The following is a 20,373-nucleotide window of genomic DNA, read 5'->3' as shown; positions in this document are numbered from 1 at the left end:
CTTGGCCTCCACCATTCTAGTATAAAATCCTCTGCTCTATGGATGTTTTAAACCAGATCATCCAAGGGGAAGTTTGTTTTGTATGCATAGTGGGACATTTAGCAGCATGCTTTGGCCTCTGCCTAGTAGACACCAATAGTAACTGCCTTGTTCCCCAGGTAGTGACAATCAAAACTATCTCTAGACATTGCCAGATGTGCCCTAGGGGACACCTTGTTTAGAACCACTGCTTCAAGTGATATGCTATTTCAGATCTTTCCTTATTGAAAGGAAGTGTTGGGGACAAATGAGAGACTGGATTTGCAGAACAGAGAAGAACTGGAAACACTTTGAGTATTGCAAGACTAGCCTTAGATGTGAAAGTGGTGAAAGAAGATAGAGTAGCAATAAGGAAACTGCTTCTCCTCTTCCCAAGAGGAGCAGCTTGGAACGTGTGGCTGATGTAGCTGCAGGTTATGTGCCACAACAGGTTGAGCCTTGGTTTAGGATGAAATTAACCTTTGACTCTCCTGAGGAACTGAATTTCTCTCAGAACACTGAAATACCTTTGAAAATAAATGCCTCATTTTCTAAAAGAGCAATCATGAAAGATACAGTTATTGTTTTATATATTGTCATTGTTTATATCTTGGGGTCTTCAAGAAAATTTGCCTTAAGTTACACATTTTAGGTTTGAGTTCTAACTTTGCCTTTTACTAAAAAGCACATACTATCTATCTGTCCTTGGTTGGTTCATAACAGAAAGTGTTCAAGGGCCTTATGATTAAGAAAGTGTCTGAGATAAGGTTTATGAACTGTAACACTCTGTAAACATAAGCTTATTTGGGTATTAATAGTGAAAACCCAAAAAGTCTGTTTTCTAAATTCAAAAGGTCTAGAATTACTTTATATTAGGTAGAGGGGAGGGAAGGGAGGGGAAGGGGCATGGGAGTAAGAAGGATAGTAGAATGAAACAGACATTATTACCACATGCCCATAAATGACTGCATGACCAATGTGATCCTGCAATATATACAATCAGAAAAATGAGAAATTGCACTCTATTTATGTATGATTTATCAAAATGTATAAATTCATTCTACTTCCATGTACAATTAGTTAGAACAGATTTTAAAAGTTAAAACAAATAGAAATAGATTTTAATAATTTGAAACATAGATAGGCTTGTCCGCCACCCTCTTACTAAGGACTACTTGCTAGTGACTATATCGCCACCTAGTGGCAGGTGAAAATAAGATCGACTGGGTGTCTGTTTCAGAACTTGACTTTCATGTAGATGGCATCTAACACCTCCATATTCACCAACTAGGGTTGTAGACCAATTTCAAACAGAGAAGTGAAGGGCTTATGTGATACTAACACCACACATTCCAAGTATTTTTTCTAAGCATGCTTAGCAGCTACATTGGAGTAGATTCATTCAGAGAAGACAGTTTCAGGCTGAGTGGCAGAAGGAAAAGACAGCAGGAAAGAGAAGGATATTGGCAAGAGAATAGCTGAAATGATAAATTATGGGACCTAGAATGGAAGAGGAAGGCAATGAAGCCACTGCATCACTGTAATTAATATTTCAAGGTTTAGAATATGACAGATATGTGGTTGAATACAGGTTGTAACAACTATTTGTCTTAGTAACATGATTCTCAACATCTTCTCTGCAAATATTTTTAGGGGTCCATAAGGTCAATATTATTTTCATAATTACACTAAGACATTACTTCCCCTTTTCATGTATTGATATGTGCATTGGTGGTGATAAGGCAATGGTGAATAAAATTTCTGGTGGCTTTTCTTAACGAGCGAGAATCTTCGGAACCAAACAATATAAGTCATGATGATATTCTTCATTGCCATTTAATCACTTTAAAAATGCCAGTAAAAAATTCAGAATGTCTTCAACAAAGCATTAATAATTATTAATTTTACAATATATCCACCTTTGAATAAATATCCTTTCAATACTCTATGTAACAAAATGTGAAACGTGCATAGAGCACTTCTGCTCCATACCCAGATATGATGTGTGTCTCAAAGAAATGCACCATGTAGTTGGAATGCCAACTAAGAAAACTTTTTCCCCATGAAATACTGACTGTCCATCAATTAGGATTATTCAGACTTGGGTACTTAGCAGTCACTCTTCTAGAGACTGCACAAAACTAGCCTGTCATTCTAAGACAAATATTTGACATTATTTGTTGCTTTTGATAAAGTTTAAACTTTGAAGTGAAAATGAGAATTTTGGATAACTTTTATCTACTACTGTAAGTTTGATAGCTTCCCAATTCTTAAAGATTTATTTTTTCCGAGACAAAGTTAACAATTGTGATCTTTGTTCAGGGTCTATAGTAAAAACAAACAAACAAACAAAAAACATCAACCTTTGGAAGCTCTGAATAATTCAGGGCACAAATATTTTCCAAATGACTGATATTTGACATTACAAAATCATGCATGGATAAATGGTTAATGTACAAGATAGACCTATGTATTTGAATGTAACTGCACGAAATGTTCATTACTAAGGTTTAAGATTGCATATTGCAACTAAGTTTTAAGAAACTACCCCCTGTAGAGTGTTAGTGTAATATCACTGAAGCGTATCCAAAATTATCTGAAATGCTATTAAAATAGTCCTTCTTTTTCCAACTACTTATCTATATGATGCCAGATTTCTTACTTACACTTCAACCAAAACAACATATTGCAACAGATTTAATATAGAAGTAGATATGAAAATCTAACTATCTTCTGCAAAAACAGACATCAGAGAAATTTGCAAACATGTGAAACAATGTCATTGTGACTATCTTTCCTCCCCCCCTTGGAAATTATAACTATTTTTCCTTAAAATGTGCCATTTTTATTAATTTACAATGGATTCAATGGTTTATTTTAAATAAGTGAATAAATATTTTCTAAATCAGTTTTAATTTCTAATGTGATAAAATAGCAATAAATACACCTCTGTGTCAAAAGTTTTTCTGGTGTTCAATACCAAAAGTTTTTCTGGCGTTCAATGTAATGAGATGCTGAGACCCCAAATTAAGGATTTATAGGCATGGAGAAAGTTACCTAGCTTCTCTAAACCTTATTTAATCCGTATGTTGGATATTATAATATACATACTTTAAAGCTGTAAAATTAACTATCTCCAACAACTCTTTGAATGTACATAGAATTCTAAAATATCAATGGTACCAATGCATCCTTGTCTTCCTTTCCTTTATCATCCTCTTTTCCATTCTTACCCATCTTACACACCAACTAGGCAATCATTGTAACCTCTCCCTTGGATACATTGGTCCCTGCCCTTCCCCTTAATGTTTTACTACTTTGGCAGAATTCCACCCATCTCCAAATTGTTTATTCTGCACTGTTCTCATGCAGCTAATGTGGATGAAGAAAAACAAAACAAAGACACTAACCAGCTTCACTTTAAATTTTGATCACATCCCTTTTGTAGACCCTACACACATTTTATTTCCCAAGTTCACTTGCTCTTCTTTTTCAGAGAAGTTTTTCATACCTTCTCCTCACTCCTTAAGCCTGCAGCACTCCCTTCTATATTCTCACTCTCATCAGGTCTACTTAACTGGGGAAATGGACCCAATTAGTAAAGAACTTCCATAGACACCCCTGAATGAGTCTGCTTACCTGCACCAGCATCCCACACAGCCTGCTTTCCTGCTTTCTCCTGGTTCCTAGAAGTAGAACTCTCTGCTCCTGTGGAAAGCAAAAGCCCTCTAATTGTACTTTGGATCTCTTACTCAGTCTACTAGTTCTTCACTTTATCTCATACACTACAAACAGAATCATATCTTTTTCACATTGACACTGGAACCTGCTTTTGTTTTTCCAACCAATATGTAAAGCCCTGCCATCTTCTGTGTGCCTGTCAGTGCATCCTGGTGGCTTTGCTTCCATTTTGAACAAAAACAAATCCAAAGAATTTTCCATATCTGTTTCTTCAGTTCCCTTCTTCCCCTTCCCCCTTATACTCTTTCTGGTAAAGCTAAGACCCCACTACTCTATAGAAAGGATATGAATTTCACATTTTGAAATTCACTTGTCAATTCCCAGTTCTCACAGTGGTTGACCTACTACCTTTGACAATCGATCATTTGTTCGATGTATTCTATTCATTTGACTTAGGATGTCATCACTTCATTTCAACAACACTGATCTCTACAGTCCCTAGGATATACTAAGTTTTCTGTGTCTTCTGCTTGAAGCTCACTATGCACAGCTCCCCATGGCTGCCTCCCCCAACTCCTAGACTCTACTCAGATCTTTCCTCTTAAGGATGTCTACTCTGAGAATGCAACTGAACATTCTAAATCTCTAATCCTAATTCCCCTTAGTATACTCCATTATGTTGAGAGGTAGTCTGGGTTTCCATAACTTTCTTCAAGGATATCCAATTTCTTCAGAACCATTTGTCAAAAAGACATTTCTTTCATCACTGGGTTCACAATTGGATTGCAGTAACACTTTTGTCATAAACCAGATGACTGTTTATATCTGGATTTGCATTATGATTCTTTCAGCATTTCCTTTGACTTATTTATTTTTCCTCGTACCAATACCACAGTGTCTTCGTTACGTGGGTTCAGTAAGTCATTCAGCATGGTGATCTTTTTTTTTCTTCAGCATCGACTGTATATTTTTGGACATTTGTTTCTCTTCTGTCGAGAGATGTCATTTTAGTTCTTTTGCCCATTTATTGATTGGGTTATGTGTATTTTGGGCATTGGATTTTTTTAGTTCTTTATCTATTCTGGATATTAATCTGTCAGAGCTGGCAATGATTTTCTTCCATTTTGTAGGCTGTCAGTCCATGCTCTTTATCATTTCCTTTGATGTGCATAGCTTTTTAATTTGACGGCATCCCATTTATTGATTCTTGGTTTTATTTCTTGGTCTTTTTGAAGAAGTCAGTGCCTGCACCTTTATGATGAAGTGTTGACCTTATATTTTCTTCTAGCAGTTGCAAGGTTTCTGGTCTAATCCCTAAGTCTTTGATCCAATTTAATTTGAGTTTTTTTGCAGGAGAGGAGATAGGGAACTAGTTTTGTTCTTCAACATATGGATATCCAGTTTTCCTGGCACAATTTGTTATTATGCTAAAATGCTATCTTTTTCTAACATATATTTTTGGCACCTTCATCAACAATACCATGCTGTTTTTGTTACTACAGTTCTTTAGTATAATTTCATATCAGGTGTATTGATGCTTCCTGCATCACTCACTCTTCTTTCTCAGAATTGCTTTGGTTATTCTGAGTCTCTTATTCTTCCAAATAAATTTGGTACTGTAAAACAGAGATTTATCAAAATTTAATACTAGGGTCTAGTCAACCATGTAATAAATACAAACCAAATGAAAGGGCGAGAGAGGAGCTACTGGGAGAAAATAGACAGGAGTTTGTCTCTTTGTAATGAGATATAATGAGAGTTAGGGAATGGAATAACAGCTGAGTTGCTATGGGTGTATAGTTAGAATGAAATAAATGAGGTATTTATAAAATCCTATCATTTTAATGAAGAAATTATACTGGAAAGTTATGAAATTCTCAATCAAATAATAATTTTCTTTTTTCCTAGTTGCTTAAAGGGATATGTCAACAATAGCCTATCCTTCTTTGACCTGAGTGAGCTTGGTATAGGAAAATCTGGTTATTGCAGGTACTTATTTATAACTTATAGTTAACTTTCTTGCTTGCCTTCACCATTCTGTATTCTGCCTCTAAATGTCAATGAGCCCATTTAAACTATCATTTTGGAATTTGGGCAAATCAGGAAAATGTGAGGCCTCCACACTTTGACCCTTTGATCTCTATTCTTCATAATCTTTTGTCATTGGTGGATTTTGTTTATTTATTGACATTACCAGGGATTGAACCTAGGAATGTTCTACCTCTGAGCTACATTCCCAGACCTTTTGAAAATTTTATTTTGAGATTGGTTCTTACTAAATTTCCCCAAATTGGCCTCAAATTTGTGATCATTCTGCCTCTGCTTCCCTAGTAGCTGGTATTACAGGTGTACACCAACCTGCCTGGATCTATTCTTCAAATTCTTTCTGTATATTTCAGGTACCGAGACTACAGAGGCCCCCCGTGGAGCTCCAAACCCTATGAATTCACCTTACAATACTGGCACATCCTTGCTGCTCGATTGGCCTTCATTATCGTGTTTGAGGTTAGTCACAAACTCGAGAAGAAAATTACTATGGGTAAACGCTTCTCCAAATGACATATCAGTTGCCTCTTTGAAGTCAGTTATTTGCAAACAAAAAACAAAAAAGGACTTAAATAGGTTCTCACAAAAGGTTCAGATTCAGATTAAATGAAACTATTATGACAAGTGCAGAAAATCAGAAGCAGAAGAATGTTAGTAAGGTAAGTTAGTAGGTATTTACACTAGAAAATCAAGGTAGAAGAAACTAATGAAGAGTTGAAGTGAAAACTCTTGAGCCTCCTAGTGCCTAGTTTAAAAAGGAAAGGAAGATCTTCATAATCGTATAAGAGAATTCATACCTATTCCTCACGTTAGAAAAACTGAACAATCAACTCTAAGTACACTTGTTCACATATCTATTTGTTTAGGGGACACTGGATAATTCAATAAATTATTACTGAGAATGCTTTTATTACAGGATGGGGTGTGTTCAATTACCAAAGTCATGTAGTGATATTAAATTGTAATTCGATGAAGAAGTTTGGAAGAATCTTGTTTAAACAAAACAATAGAGTGGAGAATTAACACTGAAAGGCATTAACTATTAACTACTCCTTGAGACATTACTAAATCAATGAAAATACTCTAAATATATCTGTTTCCTATGGTCAACATTATGAAGCCAAAGAAAGAGTCACACCTAAGTTTTTTTCTTTTGAGATTTTTTTTTTTTTTTTTTTTTTTGCGGTACTGGGGATTGAACCCAGGGCCTTGTGCTTGCGAGGTAAACACTCTATCAACTGAGCTATATCCCCAGCCCTGAAAAAATACTTTTAAAAGCAACTGCACCTATTAACTGATTTGCAAAAAGAATTTCAAATTTTATACTGAAATCTTCTTCATCTGCAAAATGAAGTACTTACTTGTAAAGGTTTTATCCAAGACAAAAATTCTATTTCTTAATGACTAGTTGAACCTATACAAAAGTTTCCTTATGAAGTGAGTATTTCTTATTGCAAGTTGCATAAGAGTTTAATGCATATTTCCAATTCAGTGATTCATTGAAGTCTTTTTTATTATATATGATTTTTTTCAATAAACATATTTTTGCCCATCTATTTTTGGAACTGTAGTGAAGAAACACATACAATATATCATGATGCATACATGTGATTCCCTCTTTATTTTTTCTTTATTCCTTATTACTAATTCCATCACCCACCATCCCAAAAGCACCCACTCTTTTCTTCTTCAGTGTAGGCTCTTCCACTTGTTTATTTGTATAAATACTTCCTTATAAGTATATATGTAGCATTATTTTGAGTGTTCTTTCTCAGAATTATTTCAGTGGTAGTAAGAAAATGCATTTTGTCTCTTACTCATTTATTTTATTTTTAGATCTAGAAATAAATCTATTAATGAAATCTACCTATGTTTAGATCACTTCTTCTAAATATGAGGAATGTGCTCATAATGTGCTCATTAAGAACAATGAAATGTCATTGTGGGTATTTAGGCCTACAACCATTCTATCTCAAATAAATCTCTTACTAATAATTGTGGGTTTGTTATCATTTAATACATTAATGGGTTGCCCAGGAACACATACCCAGGTGTGGAATTGTTAGTTTGTGTGCATACTCAGTACTTATATGAATATAAGCTACTACTGAGACAGTGTTCTCCAGATGGACTGCATCTGTTTATTCTCAGTGGGTGAGATTTCCCTGTCCCTTCTATTTTTACCCGACTTTACTATTATCCTTTATTCCAATATTTTGTAGTTGTATGAAAGACAACATTTTGATTTTGTTTTGTTTTTGCTCTTTTAATCTGTTCACCAATGATATTGATCATTGATTTTTGTACTAGAAAGCCATTTTTGTTTTCTTTTTTGTAAATTAATATACTCTTGGTCCAGGTTTTTGGTAAAGTTTTCAGTTTGTGAGCAAATTTTAAGATTTACTTTTTAATCCCTAAATATGGCAAGTATGTATTCCTTTCCATATTCTATTAATTTTACTGAGAAAACAAATAATATTTTAATATAGTTACCCTTATGATTGCTTTTCTTTTTGTTTCATTCTATTTTATATGGATTATTTAGGAAAATTTCATGATCTAAAGTTCAAGAAAAGATATTCTGCTACACTTAGACTATTAATTTTATAGTTTTATTTTTCACATGTCTTCAGGGTTTTTGTCCTTAAGATACAGTCTGAGAGTAAATGATTTTTTTATTCTACATACAATAAGATAATTTGTAATGGTATTTTCAAAATAATCTATAATAGTTTCAATATCTTGTGTAATTTCATTCTGTAATATTCCAAATTTTGTATGTGTATAGGTGTATCTCTGGCTTCAATAATCTGATATATTACTCCATTTCTCTGTTCTAGTTCTATATCACACTAAATGTTGTGACTTTGTAATATATCTTAGAATCTGATAAAACAAACTGAATTCCACACTTTACACATTTCTCTTATTTTTCTTTCTTTCTTTCTTTCTTTTTTTTTTTTTGGAGGGGAACTGTGGAGTTAGGTATACTTATTTTTTTTTAGTTGACAGAAAATTTATGCATATTTATGAGGCACCATATCATGTGCAAATCAGGTTGAACATCTATTAAAATATTTATCTTTATAGTGAAAGCAATTGAATTAATTTCTTCTAGCTTTGTTGAAATACACAGTACATTATTGTATTAGTAAGCTTTGCATTATTATGACCAAAATACTTGACAAGAACAACCTAGAGGACGAAGAGTGTGTTTCAGCTCATGATTTCAAAGGTCTTAGTCCGTGGTCAGTCAGCTCCATTGCTCTGGACCTAAGGTGAGGTAGAACATCATAAAGGACAGGTACAGTGGAGGATAGCTGCTCAGCTCATGGCAGCCAGGAAACAGAAACAAAGAGAGAGGACCTAGGGACTAGATATGATCACCAAAGGAAGATCCCCAGTAACCTGCTTCCTCCAACCACACATCACCTGCTTATAGTTACCACCCAGTAATTTATTCAAATTCTTTAATCTACCAAATGTATCAATTCACTGATGAGCTGACAGATCTCTTAATTATTTCACCTCTGAACATTCCTGCATTGCCTAACATGAGCTTTTGAGGGGACATCTCGTATTCAAACCATAGCATTCTACCTTGGCCCCCAAATACTCATTTTTATTTCACAAGGCAAAACACTGTAGTCCATATCCAGTAGTCCCCATGGTCTTAATAGTTTCAACAGTGCTGAAAAGTCCTATCTCCAAAGTTTCCTGAGAATCAAAGAAAAATCTTGGCTGTAAGCCCCTGCAAAAATTCAAAGCAAGTTACATATGTCCAATGTAGAATGATACAGAGCAAACATTTCTATTCCACCCAAAGAAGAAGAAGTAGGGAACTAGGAAGAAGGAATGGGACCAAAACCAGAATGAAAGTCAGCCATTTCCAATACCCGGGTCTCACAGCAAGATATGAACTTCATAGGACATGTGCAGCCCAGTTCCTACAGCCTTGCTGGTTGCAGTCTATGTGTTCTTTCTGTTAGACTGGCTCTGTTCACATCCAGGAGCTTTCCTCAGCAGATGTTTCATACCATTGGCATCTCTTAATCCCTGGGTTCTACATTCTAGCATACCTTCCTTCTTGAAGCTTCACACATAGCCCTCTCAGGGGCTGCCTACAGAGATCCCAACCCAGATTTATTTTTCCTGACCTTCCAAGTGTCCCTCTGAAATCTTAGTGGAAGCATCCATAACCCATAACCCATACCCCCTCCAGGATCCTGTTTATATCTGCAGAACCAGCACTGTGTGAATGATGCCAGAGTCTGTCACTAACTCAAGTAGACTCTAACCCTCTTAGACCATGGCTACAATGGTTGCTGAGTGACTGAGTGGCTGAATATAATGAAATGTGTTTTGGGGAAACGCTTCTCAGACACTCCTATATGAGTAAGGTACCCCCATGGTCTCTTAAATGCATTTTCATTTTTTCACTCTTGAACTTACCTTGGGTGTGACCTTGCTGATTATTGAGATACTCTCAAGGCATCTTCCTGTTGTCTCTATGAAAAGCACTTAGATTCTTTGAATTGGAGTTAATCTCTTCAGCAATGCAATGTTATTGTCCCCTTTTTTACATGTGCTTTTTCTCTAACCAAACTGCAAGTTTTTCAAATCTTTCCTCTCTGCTTTTTGTCCCTGATCCTCATAGTAAACCTGGCTAAAAGTCATCAGCAATACCTATGCCATGGCCTGAATGCTCTGCTGCCTTGAAATTTCCACCACCAAACTAATTAGTCTGTCATCTTTAAATTCAGTCTCCCAAAAAGTCTCAGGACAAGTGCAAAATATAGACAAGTTCTTTGCCATAATGTAACATGAATAGCCTCTATTTCAATACCCAAGAATCTTTGTTCCCCTCTGAAACCTCAAGAGCCACTGCCTTTACTGTCTCCATTCCTATTGGCTTTGTGGTCTTCTGAAATTCAACCCACCATCACCACCCAGAAGTGCCCAGTAAGGCCTGTTTGCAACATTCAAAGCCTTCTCCAGCCTGAACCTCCAAACTTTTCCAAACTCTTCTTGCAAACCAGTTACAAGGCTTCTGAAACATATGATCAGGTATATCACAATAGTGACCTTACTCCTCGTGTCAATTTCTGTACAATAGCACACAAGAACCTATTCTATCCAACTATAACTTTATACCTGTTGATTAACTTTTTCCCATTCCATTCTCCCCCTTTTACTCTCCCTAGCCTCTGTTAACCACTAGTCTAATCTTAACTTCTGTGAAAACTTTTTTAGATTCCGCATGTTTATTGCTCTTATTTTTCAAAATTCCCATTGCTACTTTTTTTTAATTAATAAATTTTAGAATTCACTTTTCAGGTTTCTCCAAATATTGTCAAAGGCTTTGGTTAGAATCATGAGTAATTTTTGACTTACAAAAACCTTTGCTTTTTCATTGATGAACATAAAATTGGTTCTATTTTATCTTTCAACTGAGATTTAAAACAGTTATTGCCGCTTCCTTCCCTTTTAATTTTATTGCTATAAACTTTATAGATATTTCATTCCTATTATAAATTATATCCTTCATCATATGATTTGCTTGTTTTTTGATGGTGTACTGGAATGTTAATTATTTTTCTAAGAGGAACACAGTTCCTTGCACAGTATCTATTGGATTTTCTTTACAAATGATAATACTGTTTTCGGATAATGACAGTATTGCCTCTTCAATTACAAAGTTTATATCTCATCTTTGTTTGTCTTACCATGCTAGAAATATATGTGTTAATCAACAACAGTAATGATCAACAAGACATAGCTGAATGACATACAATGACATAGAAGACATACAATGAATGCATCTATTTTTTTTAACTTTGATTTGCTATAGGTTTAAGATAATCTATTATCAGTTGAAGAAAATTTTTCTATTACTAGTTCTCTAAGAATGTCTTGATAAATGACTATTAAACTTTAGAAAATGCTTTTTAAGAATACATTCTTTTTAACATTGAATCATCCTTGCATATCAATCTATATGAATCAGTTTATATAATCACTTAGTATCATCATATAGGGCATAAAAAATATCCTTATTAATTTAAACATGACAAGTTTTTAAAAAATATATTACTATACTCTTGAGGTTCACACCTAAATATTTTATAGATAGTACATATATAAATCATCAGGAAAGAAATCCCTGAGCATCTGATTTATATGGGAAAATATGACCCGCTGTACTGTATTCTACTTTACAATGCAGTTTCTAGGGACACAAACCCAGATAAAAGTGTATTAGATTCTTTCTCTCTACATAAAGAGACTATTGTCTACTAAAAGTTCTTTATGTAAATGTGTTCTTTTTCACAGATTGAGTGTCAGATTATTTTTTCCTTTCTGAGAAATTAAAAGTTCTACTCTTCTTTATAGGCATCAAAAAGGGATGTATTTATAATAGTAGGAGGTAATATTCGGGTAGAGTTTATGCTATGATGAGTACTCCTTTAAACCTGTTATACTTATGTGTATATACACACACACACACACACATACGCATACACACATTTAAACCTCATACCCTCCTCCTTGAAGAAGTACTATTTATATCACCCTTTTAGGGACAAGACATGAATGTGGGTGATGTTTTTGAAGGTTACACGCTAATGAGTGTTATAAGATTCAGACTTAAGCAGATTCATTCAACATCTGTACATTTAATCACAATCATATTACCTTTTGAGTTTTATTCTCTTTCATTAAACACAATATTTTTGTCAGTTTATTTTTAAAATAAAAGTATTATGTATTGTATCACAGAAGAATTATGTGATGGCTAAAATATGTTACATCAGTTGTAGTGACATTTGAATTTACTAGAGTGAAAAATTCTAGAAATGAATGTGTTGGAGTTTGATTCTAATCCTATAAGCAGAGGCAGCATATATCTATGTTGTTTGAACTGTATGTATTATGATATATTGGACAAGGCTTTTTCCAGGATATGCTTTTTCCCTTTTTGTATATAACAATGCATCTTAATAAAACTATTGAATAATATGCATTTTATAAACATGAATTTAATTCATTACATCTTTATAAAATGATATCAAATATGGAAGCAAGAAGAAGAAAAGATTAATTTCCTCCTGATACTAATGTAATAGCAGGCAGCAGTATAGCATTCCTGATATTTTTTAAAATATTAATATTCAAGACACTGCCTACATTCCGATACATGATTTTAAGACAAATGCAGAATTGTTTTTAATTGTATGTCACAATGTTTGAAAATTGTACTTTCTACTCTAATTTGTAGCACCTCGTTTTTGGAATTAAGTCATTCATCGCATACCTGATTCCAGATGTACCAAAGGGCCTACATGACCGAATACGTCGGGAAAAGTACTTAGTCCAGGAAATGATGTACGAGGCTGAACTAGAACATTTACAACAACAACGGAGACAGAGTGGTCAGCCTGTTCACCACGAGTGGCCTTAGTTGATACCATTAGTGCAAGAGGGGAGGTACCATTAGTTGCAAAAGAAAGACATCAATTTGAAATCTAGATGAGATCTAAGAGGAAGGCGTATTTGGCAAAACATAGACATCATATGCTACTTGGAAATATATCACAGCAATTTCTGGGATTTGGAATATCCAGGTTTCTAGAGAAGGAAAAGATGACTTATGACCTTAAAAAGAGGTTAGACTGACAATGTAGGAAGTCAACATCTAATTCTCAGAACCAGTCTCAGGGAGTTGTGCGGTTGGAGACCTTCCCCTTCCATCGGCTGCAGTGTACTAGGAAGGGTGGTAGTGACATTTCTAGAGACGAATGTTCGTGTAAATATTCAAAAGCCAGACATGATGTAAAGTATCACGTGGTCTTCACTCACATACTAATCTGACTTTGGAGCCTTCATTTGAATTGAGATGCTTACATGAAATGACTTAAATCAGTTGTTGCCTTTTCTGCCAGAACTCCATGTTCCTCCAGCTTACAGGTTAGTAGGAATTTCCCTGACTCTTGAATTCATGGATCTGTTCCAGAAGGAATTTATGCTGCTTTGCACTGACTATGCAGTTGAAGAGTTGCACATAACTTTTAGTAGTCAAACCAAAAATCTAAGATTCCAAAAATAATGCAATTCATTGAAATAATAGTCTATTCCATTGGCTACATTCAAGTCTATTTTATTACTGGCAGAGCCAGTTGCACTGCACATTTTTTGTACTAAATAACCATATAGTTAGAAAAAAAATGGTTATTCTTCTATCATTTAGAACACAACTGATCCATACTTTACTGTGGAAGGCTGTTTTATAGTATATTTAATGTTTCCCCCTCTGAATCATTGCAAATCTCACAGAATATTATCTTGATATGCTGTAAATATGTTGATTTTCCTTGTACCTTTGCACAGTATGTAATGCAAGTTCCAATTTATAATGCAGCTCTGAGACCAGTTACACAATTTGCTATTGTAATGTTTATTCAGGAATTCTGACACCAGATGCTCTACAACACTTGTGATTTTTCTACCATGTGCACTCATGAGCTAATGAAAACAATGCATGTATATAAATCTATATTATTTGTAAAAATACTTTTTTGAGTTCTTTTTCATCAGTGAAGGGAGTTTTCTGTTATTATTTCTTTGATAGTTTGGCTTGCTTTATTTTTGAAAACTCTGTAGGAAAAAAAAGTGAAATTAATTGTGAAAGAGATAATTGTTGCTTTGTTGTGGGATTCCTATTTTCAGTGTCAAAACTATCTGTCCACAGTCTGATAGAGCAAAAATGATGGGGCATTCAGCTAAAGAAAATCCACTCTAGGCATTAACTATGAGGGCAGGATAAGAAGGAAGATAAGAACTAAGGTCAGGCAATGTAGGGTAGGAGTCAAGGTACTTTTCCTTGCAAAACAAGGAAATCCAAATTTTCCTTTCCAGGGAATGGGTTCTTGACTCACACACACACACACACACACACACACACACACACACACACACACAGACACACACACACACACACATGCATGCACACACATACAGTATATATGATTACTGTTGTTTGTCCAATTCATTCTTGTCCAATTAAACAAAACAGTCATTACCAAAATTTAAAAGACCAGTTTAGACACAATCGAAAAAAGATCCCTTTGTGTGTATGTTGGTGTTTCTCTAGTAAGGAAATTAAAGCAGTTCACTTCTAGAAAAACGTTTTCCTAATTATAACACTGAGGGGGGAAGAATTTTACCTTTCCTTCTTTCCCTCTGGGAAAAAAGTTAGTAAATTACAGTTGTTTCATGATTCTTATCCAGGACAATTACTTCCCTACTTGTCCTTTGATTTTGAACCAGGGGAAATAGCCTCACAAATCCTGGCCATGCAGGACTCTTCCATTCAAATTACAACTAAATTCTCTAACTACACGATGGAGTTTCCAACTCCATTTTTGTAGCACCAGTGTTTCCTTCTCTTTGCTAATCATAGGCACATGCCTGACTAAAATACTGCCTTTTTTAACCTGACATTGACCTCTTTTCCAAATTAGGAACACAAAACAGAGACATTTGTCTTACACTGCAGCAAATAATGATAACTGTTTCCTTCACAATTCATCTTTTTTCAAGTTTTTATATAGGCCCATCAAGGTTTAAAAGAATACTGATTAATATGAGAAGAGAAAGATATTTTAATAAAATTATAACACATTAATTTAGAAAAGGTTTTCCCCCATAATCTTGAAACAGGAGTGCAAAATGGAAAAATTATCTGAAATATTTTATTGTGAATTTGACTGTGCTATGACTTCATCATTGTTGACAGTACAGTAATGACAGCCCCTCACAGTGCATTTATTAGTTTTAGATTACTTTGCTTTAGTTGAAAGAAATATTTTATATCTTCATTTTCATATGAATACAAATTATTTCTCAAAGATTTATAGCTCACACTATTCTCAGGAATTCTGTGTTACACGAATGCTGCTTATATTTTCATATTCTAACTTCTTGTCTTTTTAAGCTAAAAAATAATGACTCTGTGCATGCAGTCTGCCTTGATGAGTTGTACAAAGCTGAAGAGATTTCCCAAAGGATAATCACTCTAGATTATAGCTGAAATAGTTCACAATTGTCTGAGTTTGTGCACGTACTTTTAAGTAAAATGCTGAGTGACTGCATGATGAGATGCAACTTTTAAATGCTGCACATACTTCTAAATTGACTCGTAGCACAATCTATTGTACGATGGAATGAATGCAGAAATTTTGACTCAATAAATTATCATTTGATATGGTATTTTTCCTATAATTTGTGTGTTAAATTTAATTCTGCTGATTTTTAATATTAAATTGGGTTTCGTTGTATGAGTATGGGGAAGGAGGATTTCTCATCCTTTAGTTCTACAAAACAGTAGGTGCTTATTCTTAACCAATTCTTAAAAAGTTATGACTGTCTTCTGATCAGATTATTGTCATCTTCAAGACATTCACACATTAAAATGCAGATGCAATGTCACATTAATGCTAATTATATTTTGTACTCAACACGGATGGAAAAGGCAGCTTGATTAGGTCTTGGGAGGGTAATAAGAATTCTATTTTAATTAGCTTTTCCTCAGTGTGACCAAAAGACCTGACAAGAACAACTTAAAGGAGGAAACGTTTATTTTGGCTTATGGTTTCAGAGGTTCAGTCCATGATTGACTAATTCCATAGCTCTGACGTAAAGTGATGCAGAACACTGTGGCAGAAGAAAATGGCAGAAGAAAACAGCTCAGAAGATGGCCACCAGGAAGAAGAGAGAGCTAGCTCCACTCACTGGGGACAAAATGTAAGCTCCAAAGGCATGCCCCCAGTGACCCACCTCCTCTAGCTACTCCCCACTGCCTACAGTTATCATCCAGTTAGTCCAAATCAGTGGATTAAGCCACTTATTAGGTTACAGCTCTCATAATCTAATCATTTAACCTCTGAACACTCTTGAATTGTCTCACACATAAGCTTTTGGAGTACACTGCATATCTAAGCCGTAAGATTCCTCCCCTACCTCCCCCAAATTCATCCCCATCTCACAATCAAAAATTAAGGTAGTTCATTTTCAAAAGTCTCCATAGTTTTAACAGTTCCAGCATTATGCAAAACTCCAAGTTGGAAGTCTCCTCATTCTCAAGGAGAACTCTCATCTTGAACCTCTGTAAAACTCAAGTTCAATACATTCAATGTATAACAGCACAGAGTAAGCATTTCCATTCTACAAGGGGAAAATAGTGGCACAGAAAGAAGGGATGGGACCAAAGCAAGACTAAAATTCAGCTGGGCAAACAAGTTCTGTAACTCCATGTCCAGTATCTGGGTCACACAGCATCATGATATTCTCAGTTTTGCCTCTACGTAGCTGATTCCTGCAACTTTCATCAGAAGATGTTACGTGGTATTGTCATCTTTTAATGTCAAGGATCTTCATTTCTACTTTGGCTCCCTTTTCATATCTTCATACATCAACCTCTCAGGGGCAGCCTGCAGGGACTCCTACCCTATTATGATTTCCCTGTCCCCCTCAGGCCTTCCTTTGAAATCTAGGTGGCAGCTTCCATGACCCCCTAACTCTAATAATCCGCATTCTTGAGCACCCAGAACCATATGGTTCATTCATGGGTCTGTCACCACTGTAAGCAGTAACCAACAACCTGGGACTATGGATTCAGCAACCACTGAGTGCCTGGTGATAGAGCATTGTGAAACAACTTCCTAAGCCCCCTGTCTAACAGGATTCCCCTCTGATCTCTTCTTGAACCTGAGATGGGTATAGCCTTGCCAATTCCTGAGATACTGTCCTATTGTCTCTTGGTAAAGTACTTTGCATCTCTTTAGTGGCTATTATATCTTTAACAACCACATCTTTCTTGGCCCCAGATTTACTCCTACTTTTCTGGCCAAAATGAGTTTTTCAAATCTTTACACTCTGCTTTCTACTTCTGATTATCACAATAACTTTGACTGTAAGCTACTAGCAATATCCATGTGACTGCCTGAATGCTATGCCATTTTGAAATTTTGTCTGCCAGATTAATTAGTCCATCACATTTAAATTCATCTTCAAAGATAATTTTAGAACATGGACAAAACGTAGACAATTTCTTTGTAAGAATGTAACACAAATGTCCTCCAGTCCAATTTCCAGTAGTGTCCTCCTTCTGCTCTGAAACTTCATAAGTCCAAACTTTAATGTCCACAGCCTGTCAGCATTCTTGTCTTCTGAGTTCCCTCTAGAATTTCCCATTAAGGTCTGCTTACAATTTTCCAAAGCTTTTTAGGCTTGAATCTCTAAACTTTTCAAATTCCTTCCTTCAAAATTCAAAAAGTTCCATAAGTTTCTAAACCACATGGTCAGGTTAATCATAGCAACAGTCCTCTTCTCAGTACCAATTTCTGTTTTATTTGGCTTTCCTTGCTGTGAGAAAATTCCATCTCACCCCAATTAGAATGGCGATTATCAAGAATACGAGCAACAACAGGTGTTGGCGAGGATGTGGGGAGAAAGGTACACTCATACACTGCTGGTGGGGCTGCAAATTAGTGCAGCCACTATGGAAAGCAGTGTGGAGATTCCTTAGAAAACTTGGAATGGAACCACCATTTGACCCAGCTATCCCACTCCTTGGCCTATACCCAAAGGACTTAAAATCTGCATACTACAGAGATACAGCCACATCAATGTTCATAGCTGCTCAATTCACAATAGCCAGACTGTGGAACCAACCTAGATGCCCTTCAATTGATGAGTGGATAAAGAAACTGTGGTATATATATACAATGGAATATTACTCAGCCATAAAGAATGATAAAATTATGACATTTGCAGGCAAATGGATGAAATTGGAGAATATCATGCTAAGTGAGATAGGCCGATCTCAAAAAGCCAAAGGACGAATGATATCGCTGATAAGTGGAGGATGACACATAATGGGGGGGAGGGAAGGGTTAGAGTTAGGGTTAGGGAGGGGGGCAAGTATGGAGGAAGGAACTACTGTATAGAGGGTAAAGAGGGGTGGGAGGGGTGGGGGGAAGGGAAAAAATAACAGAATGAATCAAACAACATTGCTCTATGTAAATTTATGATTACACAAATGGTATGCCTTTACGCCATGTACAAACAGAGAAACAACATGTATCCCATTTGTTTACAATAAAAAAAAAAAAAAAGACTTAACAACAACAGCTCAATGGAGGAAGTTTATTTGGAGCTAAGAATTTCAGAGGATCAGTCCATTAACAGCCACATAACACTGGGCCCAAGATGAAGCAGAACACCATTGTAGAGGTTGTAACTAAGGATATCAGGTCAGAATATGGCAAGCAGGAAGCAGAGAGAGCTAGCTCCACTCATCAAAAACAAAATGTAAACCATACCTCCAGTAACTTACTATCTCCAGCTACACCCTATCTACCTATGGTTACCATATCAGTGGATAATCCACCAGTTAGGTTACACCTCTGATAATCTAATTATTTCACCTCTGAATGTTTTTGCATAGTCTCACATAAGTAGTTTTGGGGGATCCTTCATATCTCAACCATAACACACCCCATCACACATAAGTTTTTTTTTTTTTTGGTTTTTTTTTTTTGGTCACGCATGTTCTGGATCTATGAATAGCCATCAAAATCTTCTTGGAACAGCACTTTTAGCACAGATACAACACATGCCAAGAAAGGAGGACATTCAAGAACATCATAGCCAAGAGTCAATCAAAAGCCTCCACCATGCCTAGTTTTCATTGATTTGATGGTCAATATTGAAAATCTAGGTTTCCTGCAGCATCACTTACCTGGATATGACTGAATTGGTCAATTTGGGGCAGTTAAAGATAGACCCTGGATATGCTTTTGCAGGCACACATCACTGTCAAATGTTTTATTACCTATTGTCTGTGGAATATGCCCGACTCAGTCCTACTATGTTCATGAGAAATTTGTACTCCATTTTCTTCCCCGATCACAGTATTATAATGAACCCCAAGGATAGTTCTAGGATTTTGTTCAGAGAATCAATGAACAACCATTTCACTCGATATTTGTAACTCTGTTTCTGACACAAAGGAAAATATTTCTCTATATGCATTCCTATTCAAAATGAAATATGCCAACATCACATTGGCCAAAGAAAAGATTAATTGGGCTTTAACTTGAATCATCGATCAGTCCAAGCTTCTGCTATCTTGGATTTGTGTCTTTGTTTTGGTGAAAAGTTACCTTCAGTTGAATTTGCCATCTATGTTCATATGAAAAACCATACTCATAACCCCATAAATGGCTTGCTTTCTAGAGAGCATAAATATTATAGCCACTGCATCCTAGCCTGACTTGCACTAAGACATCTTTTTAAAAAAGTAAAGGAAAGCAGACAGGTTGATAGAGAAAATTCTCATAACTGCAATCAGTTACAGTTTCTGGTACTAGCAAAGTCCATACCCAGGGAGATGCAGCAGTCTCTAAATCCAATCTTACTACTCTTAGACTGGACTATTGTATGCTTCTGCACAGCTCTCCTTTAAGAAAGTCTCTTTTCCACATTTACCTGGATCTAAGTAAGTGTGTATTGCACAAGACAGTTAGCTGTGAAGATGTTATTTCACATGTTTCCTTAAGAAGAAAG

The 20,373-nt window shown here is 35.6% G+C and overlaps 1 protein-coding gene and 1 long non-coding RNA gene across 3 annotated transcripts in view; one reads left to right on the top strand and one right to left on the bottom strand.

Moving 5' to 3' along the window:
• Positions 1-13,221, top strand: part of ANO3 (anoctamin 3) — a 465,390-nt gene extending 452,169 nt beyond the window's left edge. For both annotated transcript variants that reach the window (XM_079101829.1, XM_079101830.1), the window contains exons 25-27: positions 5,608-5,688; positions 6,099-6,204; positions 13,025-13,221. In XM_079101829.1, the coding sequence (XP_078957955.1) occupies positions 5,608-5,688; positions 6,099-6,204; positions 13,025-13,207 (370 nt within the window). In that variant the 3' untranslated portion in view covers positions 13,208-13,221. The remainder of the gene's footprint in view (positions 1-5,607; positions 5,689-6,098; positions 6,205-13,024) is intronic.
• A 1,370-nt stretch (positions 13,222-14,591) lies between these two features.
• On the bottom strand, positions 14,592-18,160 carry LOC306638665. Its single transcript, XR_013757524.1, has 3 exons — positions 17,608-18,160; positions 14,714-17,551; positions 14,592-14,671 (listed from the first exon to the last, which is right to left on the bottom strand). It is a non-coding gene; the product is annotated as an uncharacterized lncRNA (long non-coding RNA).
• Positions 18,161-20,373: the final 2,213 nt, after the last annotated feature.

This window comes from Sciurus vulgaris, assembly GCF_902686455.1.
Source record: "Sciurus vulgaris genome assembly, chromosome: 11".
Classification (NCBI taxonomy): Eukaryota; Metazoa; Chordata; class Mammalia; order Rodentia; family Sciuridae; genus Sciurus; species Sciurus vulgaris.
The sequence above is the reverse complement of the archived record's forward strand: the minus strand, read 5'-3'. Positions and strand labels throughout refer to the sequence as shown.